Source organism: Caretta caretta, chromosome 2 (genome assembly GCF_965140235.1).
Source record: "Caretta caretta isolate rCarCar2 chromosome 2, rCarCar1.hap1, whole genome shotgun sequence".
Taxonomy (NCBI): Eukaryota; Metazoa; Chordata; order Testudines; family Cheloniidae; genus Caretta; species Caretta caretta.
In genome coordinates this window covers 110,615,357-110,632,530 of record NC_134207.1, presented here as the reverse complement: position 1 = coordinate 110,632,530, position 17,174 = coordinate 110,615,357, and the positions used below count along the sequence as shown (strand labels likewise).

The 17,174-nt window shown below is 43.2% G+C and overlaps 1 protein-coding gene across 5 annotated transcripts in view; it reads right to left on the bottom strand.

The window, feature by feature from the left end:
* KIF13A (kinesin family member 13A) overlaps positions 1–17,174 on the bottom strand; it is a 217,305-nt gene that overhangs the window by 19,844 nt on the left and 180,287 nt on the right. For 3 of the 5 annotated variants that reach the window (XM_048839950.2, XM_048839952.2, XM_048839953.2), the window contains exons 22-31: positions 16,865–17,038; positions 16,153–16,304; positions 15,884–16,016; positions 15,641–15,787; positions 14,713–14,751; positions 12,545–12,644; positions 12,036–12,162; positions 10,511–10,566; positions 9,167–9,291; positions 7,523–7,699 (exon numbers count right to left, since the gene is read on the bottom strand). In XM_048839950.2, coding sequence (XP_048695907.1) covers positions 7,523–7,699; positions 9,167–9,291; positions 10,511–10,566; positions 12,036–12,162; positions 12,545–12,644; positions 14,713–14,751; positions 15,641–15,787; positions 15,884–16,016; positions 16,153–16,304; positions 16,865–17,038 — 1,230 coding nt within the window. The remainder of the gene's footprint in view (positions 1–7,522; positions 7,700–9,166; positions 9,292–10,510; positions 10,567–12,035; positions 12,163–12,544; positions 12,645–14,712; positions 14,752–15,640; positions 15,788–15,883; positions 16,017–16,152; positions 16,305–16,864; positions 17,039–17,174) is intronic. The other 2 variants (XM_048839951.2, XM_048839954.2) reach the window with 1 other exon arrangement.

Below are 17,174 nucleotides of genomic sequence, written 5' to 3'. Positions count from 1 at the left end.
AAAACTTCCTGGATTGTCTATGCACCGCTGTATTGCTCTCCCAGCAGATATCAGGAAAAATTAAAGTCACCCATGAGAACCAGAGCGTGCGATCTAGTAGCTTCTGTGAGTTGCCGGAAGTTGCCCCCTGGTCCGATGGTCTATAGCAGACTCCCACCACTACATCACTCTTGTTGCTCACACTTCTTAACTTAATCCAGAGACACTCAGGTTTTTCTGCAGTTTCGTACCGGAGCTCTGAGCAGTCATACTGCTCCCTTACGTACAGTGCTACTCCCCCACCTTTTCTGCCCTGCCTGTCCTTCCTGAACAGTTTATAACCATCCATGACAGTACTCCAGTCATGTGAGTTATCCCACCAAGGGATAATCAGGGGGTGCTTAGCACCCACCAGCTGCCAGCTTCTTGCCCCGTCCCACTAGCAGCCCCACCGATCAACTCCTCTCTTCCACCTTTTCTGCCCTGCCTGTCCTTCCTGAACAGTTTATAACCATCCATGACAGTACTCCAGTCATGTGAGTTATCCCACCAAGGGATAATCAGGGGGTGCTTAGCACCCACCGGCTGCCAGCTTCTCACCCTGCCGATCAACTCCTCTCCCTCAGCACCTCCCACCCACTGCGATCAGCTGTTCCGCAGCATGTAGGAGGTGCTGGGTCGGGGGAGAGAGGGGACAAGGTGTGCTCAGGGGAGGGGGCAGAACTGGGGGGGGGAAAGGTGGGGCAGGGATGGAGGCTTGGGAGAAGGTGGGGCAGAAAAGGCGGGGAAAGGGGTCGGGTGGGGGCAGAGCAGGGGGTTGAGCACCCCCTGGGCCCGGAGGAAGCTGGCGCCTGTGGTACAGAGGCCCTGAACTGGGCGTCTGAAGGCAAATCACTCACAATGGCATAATGTTCTGTGCAGATGCCCATGTAGCTGCTCTGCATATCTCTGATATGGGGATATCCTTAGAAAGGATAAGCAACAAGGAGCCTGACCTTGTGGAATGTGTGCATACTGAAGATAGGTGTTACCCCCTGCAATTGGTAGCAGAGTTTAATACAGCCAGATACCCACATGGAGAGCCTCTGAGCTGACAACGCTGTACCTTTTGTCCTATCCACAACTGAAAGGAAGAGCCTCGGAGATTTTCTGAAGGCCTTTGTCCTAAGTAGAAGGCTACGGCTCTCCACACATTGTGTGTATTGAGGATGGTCCCTCTGTTATCCGTATGAGGTTTTGGGTAGAATTTTGGGAGCTAAATGAGTTGATTCATGTGAAATGCAGAAATTATTTTGGAAGTGAACTTTGGGTGTGGTCTGAGTGTAAAAGGGGGATGTGCTATCAAAGCTGCTATGTCCCCTACCCTTCTGGCAGAAGTGATGGCGAGGAGGAAAGGTGAGCAATTGTTGCCAAGTGAACCTTCAGCAAGCTAACAGAGAGACCCAATTTCTTTAAGGGTAACAGATAGTCCAGAATCACCAGTAAGGTGGCTGAATTAGTGGTGACATCCTTGGGTTGGCACCATGTCTGGAATCTCTTCCATTTCTGTAGGTAGGTGCAACAAGTAGCACCCTTCCTACTGTGCAACAGTACCTCCTGTACTTCCTCTGAGCAGGATGTCTCTGTGCTGGAACCACAAAGGAGCCACTCTTTGAGATGCAGGACTCGTTCTATGACAGGAAGCAGGGAGTGATCAGTAGGGTCATCGGTGAACACACCAGCTGAAACAGGTAAGGGTACCATGTCTGTCTGGGCCAGGTGGGGGCAATCAGAATGTCCTTTGCTTTTTCCTTTTTTACCTTCAACAGGTCCTTTACCAAGAGAGGGAATGAAGAAAAGGCGTAAAGAATGCCACTGTCCCAAGGGAGAAGGAGAGCATCTCCCCTGGAGTGTTGTCCGATCCCCACTCTGGAGCAGTACCACACACATTTCTTGGTCTGATAGGTAGCGAACGAGTCTGGCAACCCGCACTGCCAGAATATATTGTGTAGAATGGTTGGTTCTACTTCCCATTTGTGGCAGAGGAGGAACTTGTGGCTGAGACTGTCAGCCGTTGTGTTGTGTATTCCCAGTAGGTAGGCCTCTGATAATAGGACATTGTAGGAGATGCACCAATTCCATAGCTTCAGAGGTTCTTGTGCATAAGAAATGAGACCTGGTACCTCCTTACCAGTTTATGTAGTACCTAACAGGCCATGTTGTCCATCATGACCTTCATATGTGTGTCCTTGATCAGCAGGAGGAAGTGAGCACAAGAATTTCAGACTGCTCTGAGCTCTAGCAGATTGATGTGGAGATATTTCTCTGATGGGAACCATTTGCCATGAACAGTGCGACCACTGAGATGCGCTCCCCAGCCTATGGGGGATGCCTCGGTGGTCAGAAGAAGAGATGGGGAAGACTGAGCGAATGGGATCTCCATGCAAATGTTCATTGGGTCCTTCCACCAGTTTAAGGATTGTTTGACTACTGTCAGGAGCTTGTTTATATTGTCTTTGTTTGGTCTGTACACAGAGGTAAACCATGCTTGGAGGCACTTCATGTGTAGTCTACCATGACAATGACTGATGTGCCCACAGCCATGCGTCCCAGAAGCTGAAGACAGTGTCCTGCCGAGATTTGATGCCTGGACCGTACTGTCTCTATCAATGAGGAGAGACTGAGAAATCTGTGATGTTGTAGGAGCACCGTCATTTGAATGGAGTCGAGGTTGGCTCCTATAAACTCTAGCTTTTGAACCGGTGTCAAGGTTGATTTTTGTTTGTTGATATGTAGGCCCAGTGTTAGAAATAAGTCTTGTGTGGTCTGAGTGACCTGTGAAGGATTGTGTCCTGAGAAGGCAATTGTCCAGGTAGGGAAAAATCTTAATAACCTGAGAACGTAGATAGGCCACTCCTAGTGAAAGGACCTTGGAGAATACCCTGTGTGTGTGTGTGGGGGGGGGGGGGGGGGGGGGGGGGCGAGCGATGAGAGGCCAAAAGGGAGTATTCTGTACTGGTCGTGGTCCTGGCCTAGTGTGAACCTGAGATAATGACGGTGTCTCAGTATGATAGAAATGGGAAAGTATGCATCTTGAAGGTCGAGGGCTGAGAACCAGTCTCCTTTTTCTAACACTGGGATAATCACTGACAGCGTAACCTTCTTGAATTTCTGTGCTTTGACATACCTGTTGAGCACTCTGAGGTCCACTATAGGTCTCCAATCTCCATTTTTCTTCAGTATCAGGAAGTAACGAGAGTAGAAGCCTTTGCCCCTGAGTTGTGTGGGTACGCTGAGATGATTCACCTCTTGGTGTAGTAGAATCTTGTGAGAAGGGTCCTTGAAGAGGGACGGGGAAGGGTGTTTGGGAGCGGGAAGGAAGGAAAAGTGGATGACATATCCATTCTGGACAATTTCCAGCACCAGCTTTTCGGAGGTTATCCATTCCTAGCTGCTGCGGAATGGGGAAAGGCAATCGCTGAAAGAAGGAGGGGGGTTTCCCAAGGTGAGATTGTAAGGAGCATTCTCTTGGTCCTCGAACAACTCATCAAAAGTGTCGCTTTGAAATTGAGGGCTGAGACAAGGGTGGTGGTGGCCCTGATTATTTGAACTTAGAGAATTTTGATTTATTTCTCTGTGGCTCGTACGATCTCTGCAACAAGTATTGAGGCACGTATTATGATGATCTCAGCTTGAACTGTGATTGAGGACTGTATTTTCTTTTGTAGGCTGTTGGGTATATCCCCCAGGGATCTCAGAGTTGCTCAACAATCCTTTAGTGTGTGGAGGGATGCATCTGTCTTCTCAGCAAATAGCTTTGTTCCCTCCTTCGGGAAGCTGGGCAAATGGAGCCAAGAGGTCCTCCTCATAACCACCGCTGTGGAGATTGAGTGCGTTGCCATGTCGGCCACATCCAGTGCACACTGCAGAGACATTTTTGCCACTAGCTGGCCTTCGTTAATGATAGCCATGAATTGGTCTTTGTATGCATCCAGAAGCTGCTCAATAAATTTTTAAATTTAAAATTTTTAAATAAAAATTTTTTAATAAATGTTTAATTTTGCATAGTTCTGATAATCATATTTGGCTAGTAAGGCCTAATAGTTCGCTACCCAAAACTGGAAGAACAGGTTTTTCTGCCAAACAGATCCAAGGGCTTCCCATCTCAGTCATATGGCGTAGACTTAAACTGGTATTGGGGAAACCTCAAATTGACCGCAACCACTATGATGGAATTTGGAGGTGGATGGGTGAACAAAAATCACGCACCTTCGCTGGCTCACAGTACTTTTTGTCTGGCTGCTTGCATGTCGGTGGGATGGATGCCGGGGTCTGCCATATGACCCTAGCAGGATCTAGAAGTGCCTTAGGGAGGGCTACCCTGGTGGAGGTGGAAGAAAGTCCACCAGTTTATGATGAGGTTCAGACACCATGTAGTTGCACTTGTAGGGCCTCAGTCACTCTTTGAATTAGGTCCTGGAATGACCTAAAGTCACCTGCCAGAGATGGTGAGGGGGAGACCCACCGCCTCATCAGGTGAGGATAATGAGAGGTGGGCTTGAGGAGACTCTTCCTTTCCCACCTCCACTTCCCGTTCTTCCTCCAAGAATTCAGGAGGATCTGGTGCCCTTGATGTCACTGCTGAAGGAGGACATCTCTCTACCTGTTGGTAAATCACACTAGGGGCCTGTGAGGCTTATCGTCTCTGGGCCTGCCAGGCGTCCCAGTATGGCCATTGTGGGTAGGGAGCTGGCGGCTGGAACCATGGTTGCCCACACCAAGGAGGTTGAGGGCCGGGGTGGCACCCCTGGTATCGCTTGGTGGGACTGGGGTCTGCATGGTGGGTAGGATGATTAGTGAGAACCCAGTTCCTCTGTCTCTCTATCTGAGTCTGAATGGGAAAGAGGCATAGCAAGGTGTGGAGATGCCATTGTGTCCACTGCTCCTGGCGAGTTCAGTACCAGGGCCCCAGCACTGGGAAGGGCCGAGTCTGGTGCATCACATACAAAGAGGTCCGATGCGCACCTGTAGTCCGCAGGTGCGGATGGTACTGGTATCAGTGCCGATGGCTGCCAGTGCTGAGGAGCTTGCACTGAGGGAGTTGGTGATGTGGATCTGGTTGAATGATCCATCAGCGCAACGCGCACCAAGATTGGTGTCAGTGACCTCACTGATGTAGCCTTCGCTGGGGCAGATCGTCTATGTTTATCATGCCCTCCTCGGTACTGGTATCTCTTTGCCTGTGCCCATCGGGTCTTTGGGTGGTCCGACTGACTCTGTTGGCTCGGTACTGTGCATGCTCTGGGTACTGACTCCAGGTGGCTTCACGCCATCGGTACAGAAGATACTGATAGAGCCAGAGAACATTTCCGGCTTGATCTGGGCTTGCTATGGTGACTCACAGACCTCTTCTTACCAGTTTTTAATGAGCAGCTCATTTCCTTAGAATCATTTGCCCACGACATAGAAGATTGCATTGATATCTCACTCTATTACTTTGGAAATTGAAGGACCAACTCCATCAGCAGGAGTTTTAGCCTTAACTCTCTGTCCTTCCTTGGACCTGGGTTTTAGTTGCTGGCACCAACCACACTTTTGTGGATTGTGCTTCTCCTCGAGGCAGCGAATAAATGCCTGCGCATGCTGGCTAGCCTTGTGGCAGGCGGGAAGCCGCGCGTGCACAGGATGGACTGCTATTGAAATTCTCCAATCGACAGCATGGGGGTGCACACACACCTACAGTGGAGCATGCATAAGGACACTACTCGAAGAATTATAATTTTGACTCCTAACCAGAGGTGAAAGTAAGCTGGTACGCCCCAGTATGGCGTACTGACAAGCAGTAGAGGCGAGTTATATGGGCTCATGGCTCCAGCAATATTGAGGGTCCGGGGGCCCGGCTCCACCTATGTTTGGGGCCGGGTCTCCCCCGTGGTCCCACCTGCTGCCACCCCACACCTCTACCGAGTGTCCCTGGCCCCCCCTTGCTGCCCCTGCACGCCTCCCTGAGTCCCCAGAGCAGAGCATCCCTGTCTCTCTTCTGCAGCTCCATGCTGCCTCCCTGCATCAACTGCCGCCACAGGATCCTAATGACCCCAATCCCCTACTGCCAGGGCAGGCTGTCCTTCCCCTGCCCTTCCCCCTCAGACCCTTTCATTTTCTGGCGGGACCCTCCACGAGTACAACTGCCCCTCCTGCCCACAGTCACCACTCCTGCCCCATGCTGGGCAAGGGCAGCCCCATCCCCCAGCCCCAGTGAGGCTGCAGTGAGAGGCAGCAGCAGGGGACGAGGTGCACATGTAATGGCAGTCCCACCCCCATGGCACTCACCACAGGGGAGGCGAGGGAGATTCCTGGACATTGAAAGGGGCCCTAGGAGCACGTGCAGTGCCAGTGGTGGGGGTGAGTGTGCTGCCGGGGAGCAAAGGGGACCCCTTCCCCCAGAGCTCGCTGATGCTGGCAGGGAGAGGGCTAGGGGGAGTCCTCCTCTCTGGCTCCAGTCTTGGGGCAGCCTGCCTCCCCCCCAAACTCATCCCCAGCCCTGCCCCACCCCAGAGCCCATATTCCCAGCCAGAGCCCATATCCTCAGCCAGAGCCCTCATCCCCCCACACCCTAACCCTCTGCCCCAGCCCTGAGCCTCTCCAACACCCCAAACCCCTCATCTCCAGTCCCAGCCAGAGCTCTCATACCCCCTGCACCCTAAACCTTTGCCTCAGCCCTAAGCCCCCCTGCCATACCCCCATCCCCAGCCACACCCCTGCATCCATCCCCAGCCACACAGCACAGCTCTCACCCCTGCACCCCCTCCCATCCCCAAACTCCCTCCCAGAACCTGCACCCCTTCCCTCTGCACCCCATCACATCCCCAAACTTCCTCCCAGAGCCTGCGCCCTGCACCCCTCCTGCACTCCAATCCCCTGCCCCAGCCCAGGGCCTGCACCCCAGACCTTCTCCCCCACCCAAACTCCCTCCCAGAGCCTTGGGCAGGTGGGGGGTGGAGTTGGGGGGGTGGGGGGCAGATTCTGGGCACCACCAAATTTTCGACAAACCTGCCACCCCTGCCAGCAAGAGCCAGTGCGCCGTACCGGGGCGGACCGGCTTCCCCAGGCGGCAATTTTAAGGGCCTGGGGCTCCCAGCAGCAGCTGGAGCTCCGGGCCCTTTAAACTGCCGCCAGAGCCCCGCTGCTGGAGCCCTGGGGTAGTGGCGGTGGGGCTCGGGTGACGATTTAAAGGGCCCAGGGCTCCTGCCACCGCTACCGCCCCAGGGCCCTTTAAATCGCCGCTGTAGCCCTGATATGGTTTATATAGCAACCATAATTTTCATACTGTAGGTTGTTGGCAAAAGTATTATCTTGTTCCATGCTCTATGTGGAACCTCGATCAACACTCAGTTCTTTCATCACTAACAAATTTTCTCATTTAAGAGGCCATTTTAGATAAATGAGGCTTCAGAGCCAAGAAAAATAAGCCAGTTGCAAAATGGAATAATACTAGGACAAGAACAAGACAAATAAAATTAAGAGCTATATAAGCTGATGTGAACATACAAATAAAACCCATTACCTGCTTGTTGTAAATATTAGCTGCAATCCTTTTACGCAGTACTAATTCCATAGCAGCAGGATGAGTAAGTTGCACAGTGATCTTCACTATTAAGTAAATCCTCTCATTTTGTGGTGTTACCCTGTTCAAATGCACTGAATCATGGACAGAAGAGTCCCAAGCAGCAGTGGCTGAAACCTAAGTGGACAAATTGGGTAGTGAAGTAAAAGGAGAAAAAGAAAATTAATGTCAATTACTTCAATTTAAAATTTACCAGAATTTAACAAGAAATAGTAACACCATTAATGAAAGAAAAACAATAGCTGTAGTGGTCACTTCTGCTCCTAAAGTGGGTGTGTCAGGCTCTGAAAGGCCACATTGGAGCATGTGAGCCTGGTGAAGTGCAGAACCCATGTGTACCGGGGATCTATACGCAGCTGCAAGCAGAGGGTTAAATTGGAGAGAGGGACCACAGATCCACTGCTACATGAATCCTCTGGTCGTCTCTTACTTGGGACTTGATCCAAAGCTCACAACTCAACTGGTATCGGACTGGGCCATAGCAGAGGGGCACACAAAGGCCTCTACATCTTCCATCCTGTGGAAGATCTTTTCCTTTTCCTTCTGCACACATCCCCACTACCACCCAGCCAAGTTATTCATCCTGGGAGCTGGTCTCAGGATATACGCCTAAATGAGATAGTATGGAAGGCAGAACAAGTCAAAATCAAGTACAACTCCAGATTTAATCTACATTTACATAGCGCCTTTCACTTTGAGTGGTCCCAAACCTTTTACAAAAAAAACATGACCTACCACAGGAAAAAATCTATTACTTTAGAAATTAAGGCCTTATCTAGTTTGGAAGACATTGTAGTGACTAGAGAATAAGTGAAATTACATCACAAGAGCCAAGAGTGTGCAAATTGAGCAACGCAGAGAGGAAAGGATTTTTAGACAGTTAAAAAGTCTTTTCCAAAAAGATTCAACATCCCCCACTTCTCCAAGGTAAGCAATGTGAGCTAAAAATTTACATTCTCTAAGATCCCAAAGATATCTTCTGCAAAATACAGGATGCACCATGCGTTCATGGTATTTCAAGGATAAAAAGCAGAAAGAGACCTAAAAAATAACCCTATCGAAAACTTTCAGGTCTTCTGTTCATGAGATAAAGCAGCAAAAAAAGTGTACAAACACTATATTTTTGAAATGCTTTACAGGTCACCTTTAAACTGAAAAAATTGAATATGGATCACTTCGTCCACCACTGAAATATAGCTAATTCTGGGGAGGATATGGCAGCTGTTTGACATCGCACATCAATATAAAACAGTTTAGCACAGGAAACAAGGAACATCCCATCCAAATGAACTGCATAAAATAATTTGGGGCTATAGAATGTAATTATCAGAAACTGAATTTGTTAGCAACTCTACTCTGACGAAAACACACGACTATAGTTTTATAAATATGGGTAGTAACCTGTACGGTCTGAAGACTGAAAGAATGACCCTGGCACCAAAAATATTAACAATAAATTAACATTTATAATTAGTTTGATACTTAACTAGTAATAAGAATTAAATACATAATAAAAACACAAAGCAGAAAGCAAGCATGAATTTAAGTCACAATTGCCAGGAAGGAGACGTATTAGTAATTTACCTCATCATCACTGTGTTTTATGATCAGCAGATAAAAGAACTGACTCCCATGCTCCTTTGGCAGTATTGAGTTAACTCCGGATGCATGGGGACCTACAAGCTGTTCATTGGCACTGAGGTCATCAGCTAATGAAATCAACACAAAAAGAACAAAAATGAAATAGTTAGCTCTACACAAAATGATATAAGTTAATAGAAGTTTGAATTGTTATAAAGGCCTGAATTGTTACAAAGGGCTATCAGATGATTTTGTACATCTTTCATACTGTATTAAGTGTTGGCTAATCATAACTAATATGCCAAATTGTGGGGAAGTTTGTAACCTACGCAAAAGGGGCTAGGGAAAACTAGGTTGAAACCATAATATTCATTCTCAGTTGTGACCCAAACAAAATTTCAAACTAGATTTTTAGAGGTTCATGAATTAATATATTGTGCCAGACAGGCCCTGAAATTTTTCTTTAATCTATCCATAATCAACTAGCTTTTCATATCACAACCACCGCTGAGGTATCAAGGCATCTTTAGGAGACTAGAATACTAGGATATCTGGATATTTGATTTTACACACGGGACTATATTAGGATCAGTCAAGCAAGTTTTGTAATATTCCACTGAATCAGGTAGTTCTTCCTAAACATCTTGTTTAGTCTCCTACCTGCTAACTTCCCAAAACCCTCAGATATAAAACAAATTTCAGCTAAGAGATGCCATCTCTTTTAAGAACAAACACTAAGAATTCATTTTGGTAGTCCTTTCACATGAAGAACTCGGTGACTTCACTGGGAGAAGTTTCAAATACTCTGTGTTATGAATAAAACTCTTTAATTATGCTACTAACTTGCAGTTTAAATAATCATTATTTTTGAATGAGGAGAGCAAAAACAACAACATAACTTCTCAATAGCACTTGGACAATTTTCTATCAGTGCTTTAAAGAAATATGTTCTTGCAGATAAAACTGAAGCACCTTTTGAAATTTGCACTAGATTTACCTATCTGCTGTCGATCTTAAGTTTAAACCCTGCTTCTTTTTGGGGCACTACAATGCACCAAATTTCCTCAAGTATCTTTTAGGAAAATCTCCTTCAAGTCTGTTACAATCCCTTGTTATTTGGTCCCAGTTGTAAAGTTATTCTCTGCTTACTTGCACCAATCTGTGAAATCAGAAAAAAATGATTTTGCCTTCCAAAAGCTGTACAACATAGTGGAATCAGAGGCATAACTCAAGTTTTTATTTTCCCTGCCTTTCAGGGCCACCCCTTTATTTACCAGTTGAGCTGAATTAAATTATTTCAGTAAAAACTGCATTAAAGAAATTTCCTAACCTGCAGGTACAACTTACCATTCAAATCAAGGAAAAGGACAGGTATGTGTGTTTCCATTCCTGAAGGTGGGGTCCTGGAAGTAAGAACAAACTGCTGTCAATATGGTAAAATAAATATGTAAGCTAACCCACACAGGCAGCTATCCATGCAATATTTATGTACAATGCATCCAATGATTAAAACCTTCAGACATTTTTGTGGAGAATTTAACTGAACCAGAAAAAGTTAGGATACTCAAAGTTATAGTACCCATAGATCCAGTAATTCACTCACCTATTATATACATTGTATTCCTATATATATGACTATATATATAGCTTAAATAAAAACATTCACCATGGTGACGTGGCACATTTCAATTGTTATGGGAACCTCATCTTTAAATGACTTGTTCTCTGCATACACATTTTCAGCCTTGTTCTGGGCATACACATTGTCGTTGAATTGATATAGTTTTTTCCCCACATAGAATTAACTCATCCCTTTTTTTTTTAGGTCCAATCATAGCACATTAAAATAAAACACTATTTGTTTATTTCAATTGTCTCATACACATAGGTGAACAGACCTTCAAGTAAGTGTGTGTGTAACTAATCACTGAAATTAAATGCCATAGCATTTATATCAATGTGTATATTTTTGGCTAATTGGTACACAATATCTAAATTGAGAAGGAAAAGTCACAGAAGCCTAGAAATCAGAGATAGGAAAAAATCTACTTGATCATCTAATCCATTTTCCTGCTAATGAAAGACTGCCTAAGTAGCACTGTACGCTATTTTCAGTCAAATAGAACAACCATTTCTTAGCCAAGTTTTTCCCAACTTAAGAAGTGTGGACTACATATAAGCCAGGTTTGATTTTGATTTTGGTTTTTTTTCCCCTTAAAGACAGTTTTAACTATCAGAGTACAAATAAAGGCCTCTGAAACTTGTGCGTGTATGTTTGAGTGGGGAACAAACACAAACAATTGGTCCAAACATTTAAAAAAGGCAAAGTGGAATTTTAAACAGTTTTCTATAATTTGTCTTTGAGCCAACAAAATGTACATATGAAAGATTTCAACCTACAGGTAGTCTTCAGGATTATAACCACCTGAAAACAAGAGCTTAGATTTAACGTGACTGCTCAAATTGTAACTACAGGATTGTTACCTCAGAGTTTCTGTATAACAATTTAACTAGGCAACTTTTCTTTCAGATTCTGAATATATTGTGCATGCTACAACTTAGCTCAATTAAATTTTGCCAAACAGTTCTTTGCTCTTGGAGGAGGAAGTTCAGATACAGTTCCTTTTGTATCCAAAGCAAAGCATCAAACAGGAAATTTAGTGAGGAATAGTTTATATTCATATTAGGATATTACAGACTGTGGGCCTGATTCACCACTGTTCTTCCAGCTTTACACCAATTAATGCTAGTGTAACACTGAAATACAAACAGTGGTGAATCAGACCCTCAAATGTCATCACTTAATTTGCTATGCACACATACAAAAAACTGATGTTGGGGTTTTGTCTTCTTGAACTCTATTTACACATACCAGTCTGCAGGAGCACCTGGGATGCCACTGCCTGGGGCTGGGACAAGCACTGCATTCCTCTCTTCTGTTAGTCCCATCCACTGTTCTAGTAGCCGTGCTTCCCGTTCTATTTCATCCTCTGTTTTCTCTACAGTGAAAGAGACAATATATTAGATGTATGATTTTAGATGTATCTTAGATGTACATTTGTAGTTCACATTTCCCTATAACAAAGTTACAGTTTATCACTAGATTATAAATCACACTATGCAGATTTGTGACACTGAAATCTGAACTACTGTATAATTTCCACTTTACTAGAAAAAGTTCCTCTATAGGTTAATGTGACATTTTTTTAAAAAAAGCTACTATTTGTATTCTAAACAACATGCTAAGCACCGTCCACAGATATATTGAAGACAAGTTTGTCCCCAAAAGCTCACAATTCTAAGTTTCACGTCAAGTACAACTATGTCTGTTTGGAAAGGGGGATAAAGTACAAAGAGATTTTAAGCTTCAAGTGATACAACCTTGCTTATTGCTGATTTTTTTAATCTGTTCATCTAAGTACTCCCTGCGTTTTATGAGCGCATCAGACCACCTTTCTCGCACACAGTTTAAATCTTCTTCCTAATGTGAGGAGAGAAAATATTTTCCTGAACATACAATATTGATCTTTACAAAGGACACACAACTGTATGTGATAATTTGTGATCAGAAATGCTATTGAACAGTTTTGCATGATTAATATGCAGGAAGCTTTCATTTATATCATGCACACGATTAAGCACCATCCAGAAATTAAAGGTCAGTATCTTTCAAGTTTCAAATTACAAGAGGAAAAGCATGAAAAGTTGAAACTATACCAGCTGCTGTATAATTTTTATGCTATCAACATTTCTAAGATGTTCATATTCAGAATCTGTGATTTACAGGTAAGTATTAAGACCAGGCAAGTGGCATCCAAACTGTTTAATAGCAGTGGAATGGGGAAAAATAGGTATTATACATTGGCCAGGTGTTTTCCTGAAGACTACAGACAGGTCAGTGTACCCTTAAACCTGCACAAAATTCTGTTACTAGCTGCCATCAGTGCAATAAAAAATTCCCCATGCAAACAAAATCTATCATGCATTCATGCTTTATGACATCACAGGAAAACTTGGACTATTCTTCTCTGTGATTCAAGGTGTCAGGAAGCGCACAAACAGCCCGCAGAAAGTTAGTACCTAAACTGACATTTTGAAGACAACTGCAGAACATACTATGCTATATTAAGGGATGTCAACACCCATGCCTGAATAAGGTTTTGCTTCTTCCAAGTGCCAAAATCAAATATAAGTCTTACAACTAGGAAGATATCAGGAATATGATTTCCATTTTTAGCATTTGTTCTTATTCTTTTTAAATGCTACCTTTTGGTGATACATATTTTTAGCTTTCCAGATTTTAACATCTCTAAAGCTACTCAGAATACAAAATGCAGACTGGTTTCAGAGTAACAGCCATGTTAGTCTATATTTGCAAAAAGAAAAGGAGTACTTGTGGCACCTTAGAGACTAACCAATTTATTTGAGCATAAGCTTTCGTGAGCTACAGCTCACTTCATCGGATGCATACTGTGGAAAGTGTAGAAGATCTTTTTATACACACAAATCATGAAAAAATACCTCCCCCCACCCCACTCTCCTGCTGGTAATAGCTTATCTAAAGCGATCACTCTCCTTACAATGTGTATGATAATCACGTTGGGCCATTTCCAGCACAAATCCAGGGTTTAACAAGAACGTCTGAGGGAGGGGGTAGGAAAAAACAAGGGGAAATAGGTTACCTTGCATATTGGTAACCTATTTCCCCTTGTTTTTTCCTACCCCCTCCCTCAGACGTTCTTGTTAAACCCTGGATTTGTGCTGGAAATGGCCCACCTTGATTATCATACACATTGTAAGGAGAGTGGTCGCTTTAGATAAGCTATTACCAGCAGGAGAGTGGGGTGGGGGGAGGTATTTTTTCATGCTTTGTGTGTATAAAAAGATCTTCTACACTTTCCACAGTATGCATCCGATGAAGTGAGCTGTAGCTCACGAAAGCTTATGCTCAAATAAATTGGTTAGTCTCTAAGGTGCCACAAGTACTCCTTTTCTTTTTGAAAATGTAGACTAACGTTTTTATTTTTTTAGATAAGCAAAAACGAAACTTCAATAGCCTAAAAAACAAAATTTCTAATTAAAATATTTAATTTCACAGCACTTCCACTCTGCCTCTCTACTAGCATTTTCAAACAGTAAGACATTTTCTAAAGACAAGGAATTTGCTTTTTAAAGAACAACCTACGATGTAAATTCTGGATAGTAAATGTTAATGAAGGTTGCATGTTTTTATTGTAAGAAACTGTATTTTCATTCTAATATTAAAGTTGCTAAGCTTATTTATTTTTTAAAGTAACAGGAAGTTAGAAGATCTGATTGTTGGAAATACTAAAGAAAGAAGAAATGAAGTGTAAGATTATAAAGTAAATTATAATATAATATATACTGAAATGGCAATGTTTTTATAGCCCAGGCAATATTTTAAATGCAGAGAATAGATTTTTAAAACTGCATTTGCTTGCTCCAATACTCTTATCCACTTAAAAGTTGCTGGCTATTAGCATTAGCTGTGCCCCATGCCACAGGATATACAGCAACAGCAGCAATACCTGATAACTATCCATATCACCACCATCAACATCATCTCTCTGGTAGGAGAAAATAAATTTTGTAAAACACAAAGAACACGCATTTTTCTTGACAAAACAGCACACCAAAAAAACCACATACCAATAAAACCCCAAACATTTCCATCACACACAAACTGGTACAAAGGCAAAACATTTATGAAATTTAATCACTGGAGTCATACAATTAGTGGATTTCCTTGCATTTTTGTTTGGTTATATGATATTGGTTAATAAAATAAAAGTACTGGTCTCAATTTTCTTACTTGATCTTAGTATCTCACCTGTGATATGAGTATTGTTGTTAGTGTACCTGATAATTTTTTTTTCAAATGTATTTTGCTTCTTATACATACTGCACAAGTTTTTAAACAGACAAGATGCTATCAAATTTCTAAAGAGAACAGGTAACACTAGACAATAGGCAGGAATTAAGGAATCAGATCAACATTATTATGGTAGAGGTAGGAACCCCTGAAAATAATGGATTGTACAAAATATTGACAAGCCCTTAGATATAACATTATGACTGAGCACTTCTATTATATATGCAACTGTAAACACGCAAGGGAAAGTTAGGTGGCTCTACAGTGAACTGATATGTACATTAAATGCGTGTATATACACACATAGGTAATGTGTATTTCTGCACCCAAATCTGCTCTCAATGACATTAGTAGGGGTTCTGCCACTGGCTTCAACAGGAAAAACTTGGGCCTATAAGCACATATTACACACATATGTGCCTGGCATCTGTTAAAGTGAGCAAAAGTAACAGAATAATGTATGGATATGATTACATTAAATACTCTGGCCTCCATTTTGATTTTATAACTTGAACTATTTTAAGAAGGTTCTCAAACAGCAAAGCAAATAATTATTAACTCAGTGCATTAACCAGTTGCCCTACCTGGTAGCTGTCCAACCCCCTCTGTAGTTTGGTTGATCTGGCAGTCACACAGCCTATAGAGACAGAAAGAATGGCTTCCACCATGAGGGGAAGTGTTCCCGAATGCTGTACAGGCTTCACTGTCACCTGAACTCTTCGCGAATGACCCTGAATAAGTGACCAGAAGAACCAGAGAGAAATTAAGAACGACATTTTAAGAATACTCTTAAAGCAGGTTAACAGGGCAGGAAAAGGACTCAGTACCTGCCTAAGTTGGAAAATCCCACCAGTGTTTACATCCTTTGCCTGATGGAGTTCAACTGCTGTATATTCCCCCATCTCATTTAGTTCTTGTATGGAAATCCACATTTCTATTCTGCGAGTTACTTCACTCCACCTAGAGAGAGACACCCCAAACAAGCAACGTTTGTAAGTCAGATCAGTAAGAGTACAAAGTTTCTCTAACACTGCAAGTATCTCACCCTAATCTCTTTGGAAAGCTGATGGAATCATTCCTTGTAGCTTATTCATACCTATCTCTCAGTGTCCTAGTTTTAGCATGAAGAGAATCAACCTCCCAAACGGAGCTGCCATTGCCAGTACATCTGTGACCCCACACCTCAATAGCAAGAGCTCCTTCTGAAATGAACTCCAGAAATTCCTCTGTGACATTTACCACATAGTCCTGGAAACAGAGAAGGGAACTGTATTAAATTAATAAATCAAATCTCTTCATTTTGTTTGCAACAGGGGGCAGAGCAAATGTGGTCTTTGCTTGCATGGTAGAGGTAAGAATTTGGATAAGAAGCCTTAGATTCACAGGCAGGGCCTTGATGACAGAGAAGACTTGAAACAAATCTCAAGAATCCATATAGGTGTGTTTCTAACATTTCAACCACACTCTAAATAGCCTTATGTTTATGCTCTCTAAATTACTGATATCATTAAAACTTCAATTAATACATAGCAAAATCTCATTATAAGTGTTGGTGTTTCCTTACAAGTTTAAAGACAAACTGTTTTGAATATACAACTAAATTATAACAAGCTATGACTATTATATGACTACAGCATATTATAAATTTGAGTTTCTCCCCCAAAACGCAGTTTCCTAGGGATTATGATACAGGACATTTAGTTGCATTTTCTCCCCAAAAGTTTACATGCCATTTAGAGTCATGCTCTGAATAGTTCATCTTAAACATATTGCCCTCCTGATATGTTGTTTTAAAATAAAATCATTACCTTACAGTGAGAGAAGGTCACTGTAAACTGAACTTCCTTGCTCTGAGGTGATGGCACATCAGGATCGACCACTGGGGCTGCTACAGTTGACTCACCCTGATCCCAGAATGCGTATTGACAGAAGACAAAGTTAGACAGATTCAGTGGTAGTCCAGTTGCTTCTTTTATTTTTACCTGAGAGAGATAAATACACACTTAAAGTAATGTGATTATTTCCTCTTACAGATTGTTTAAAAACTAAAGCATGTAAGTGACAATTCACGTTCAGGACCAATTTTTCAAAAGAGACCTCAAACACTTTCTAAACATG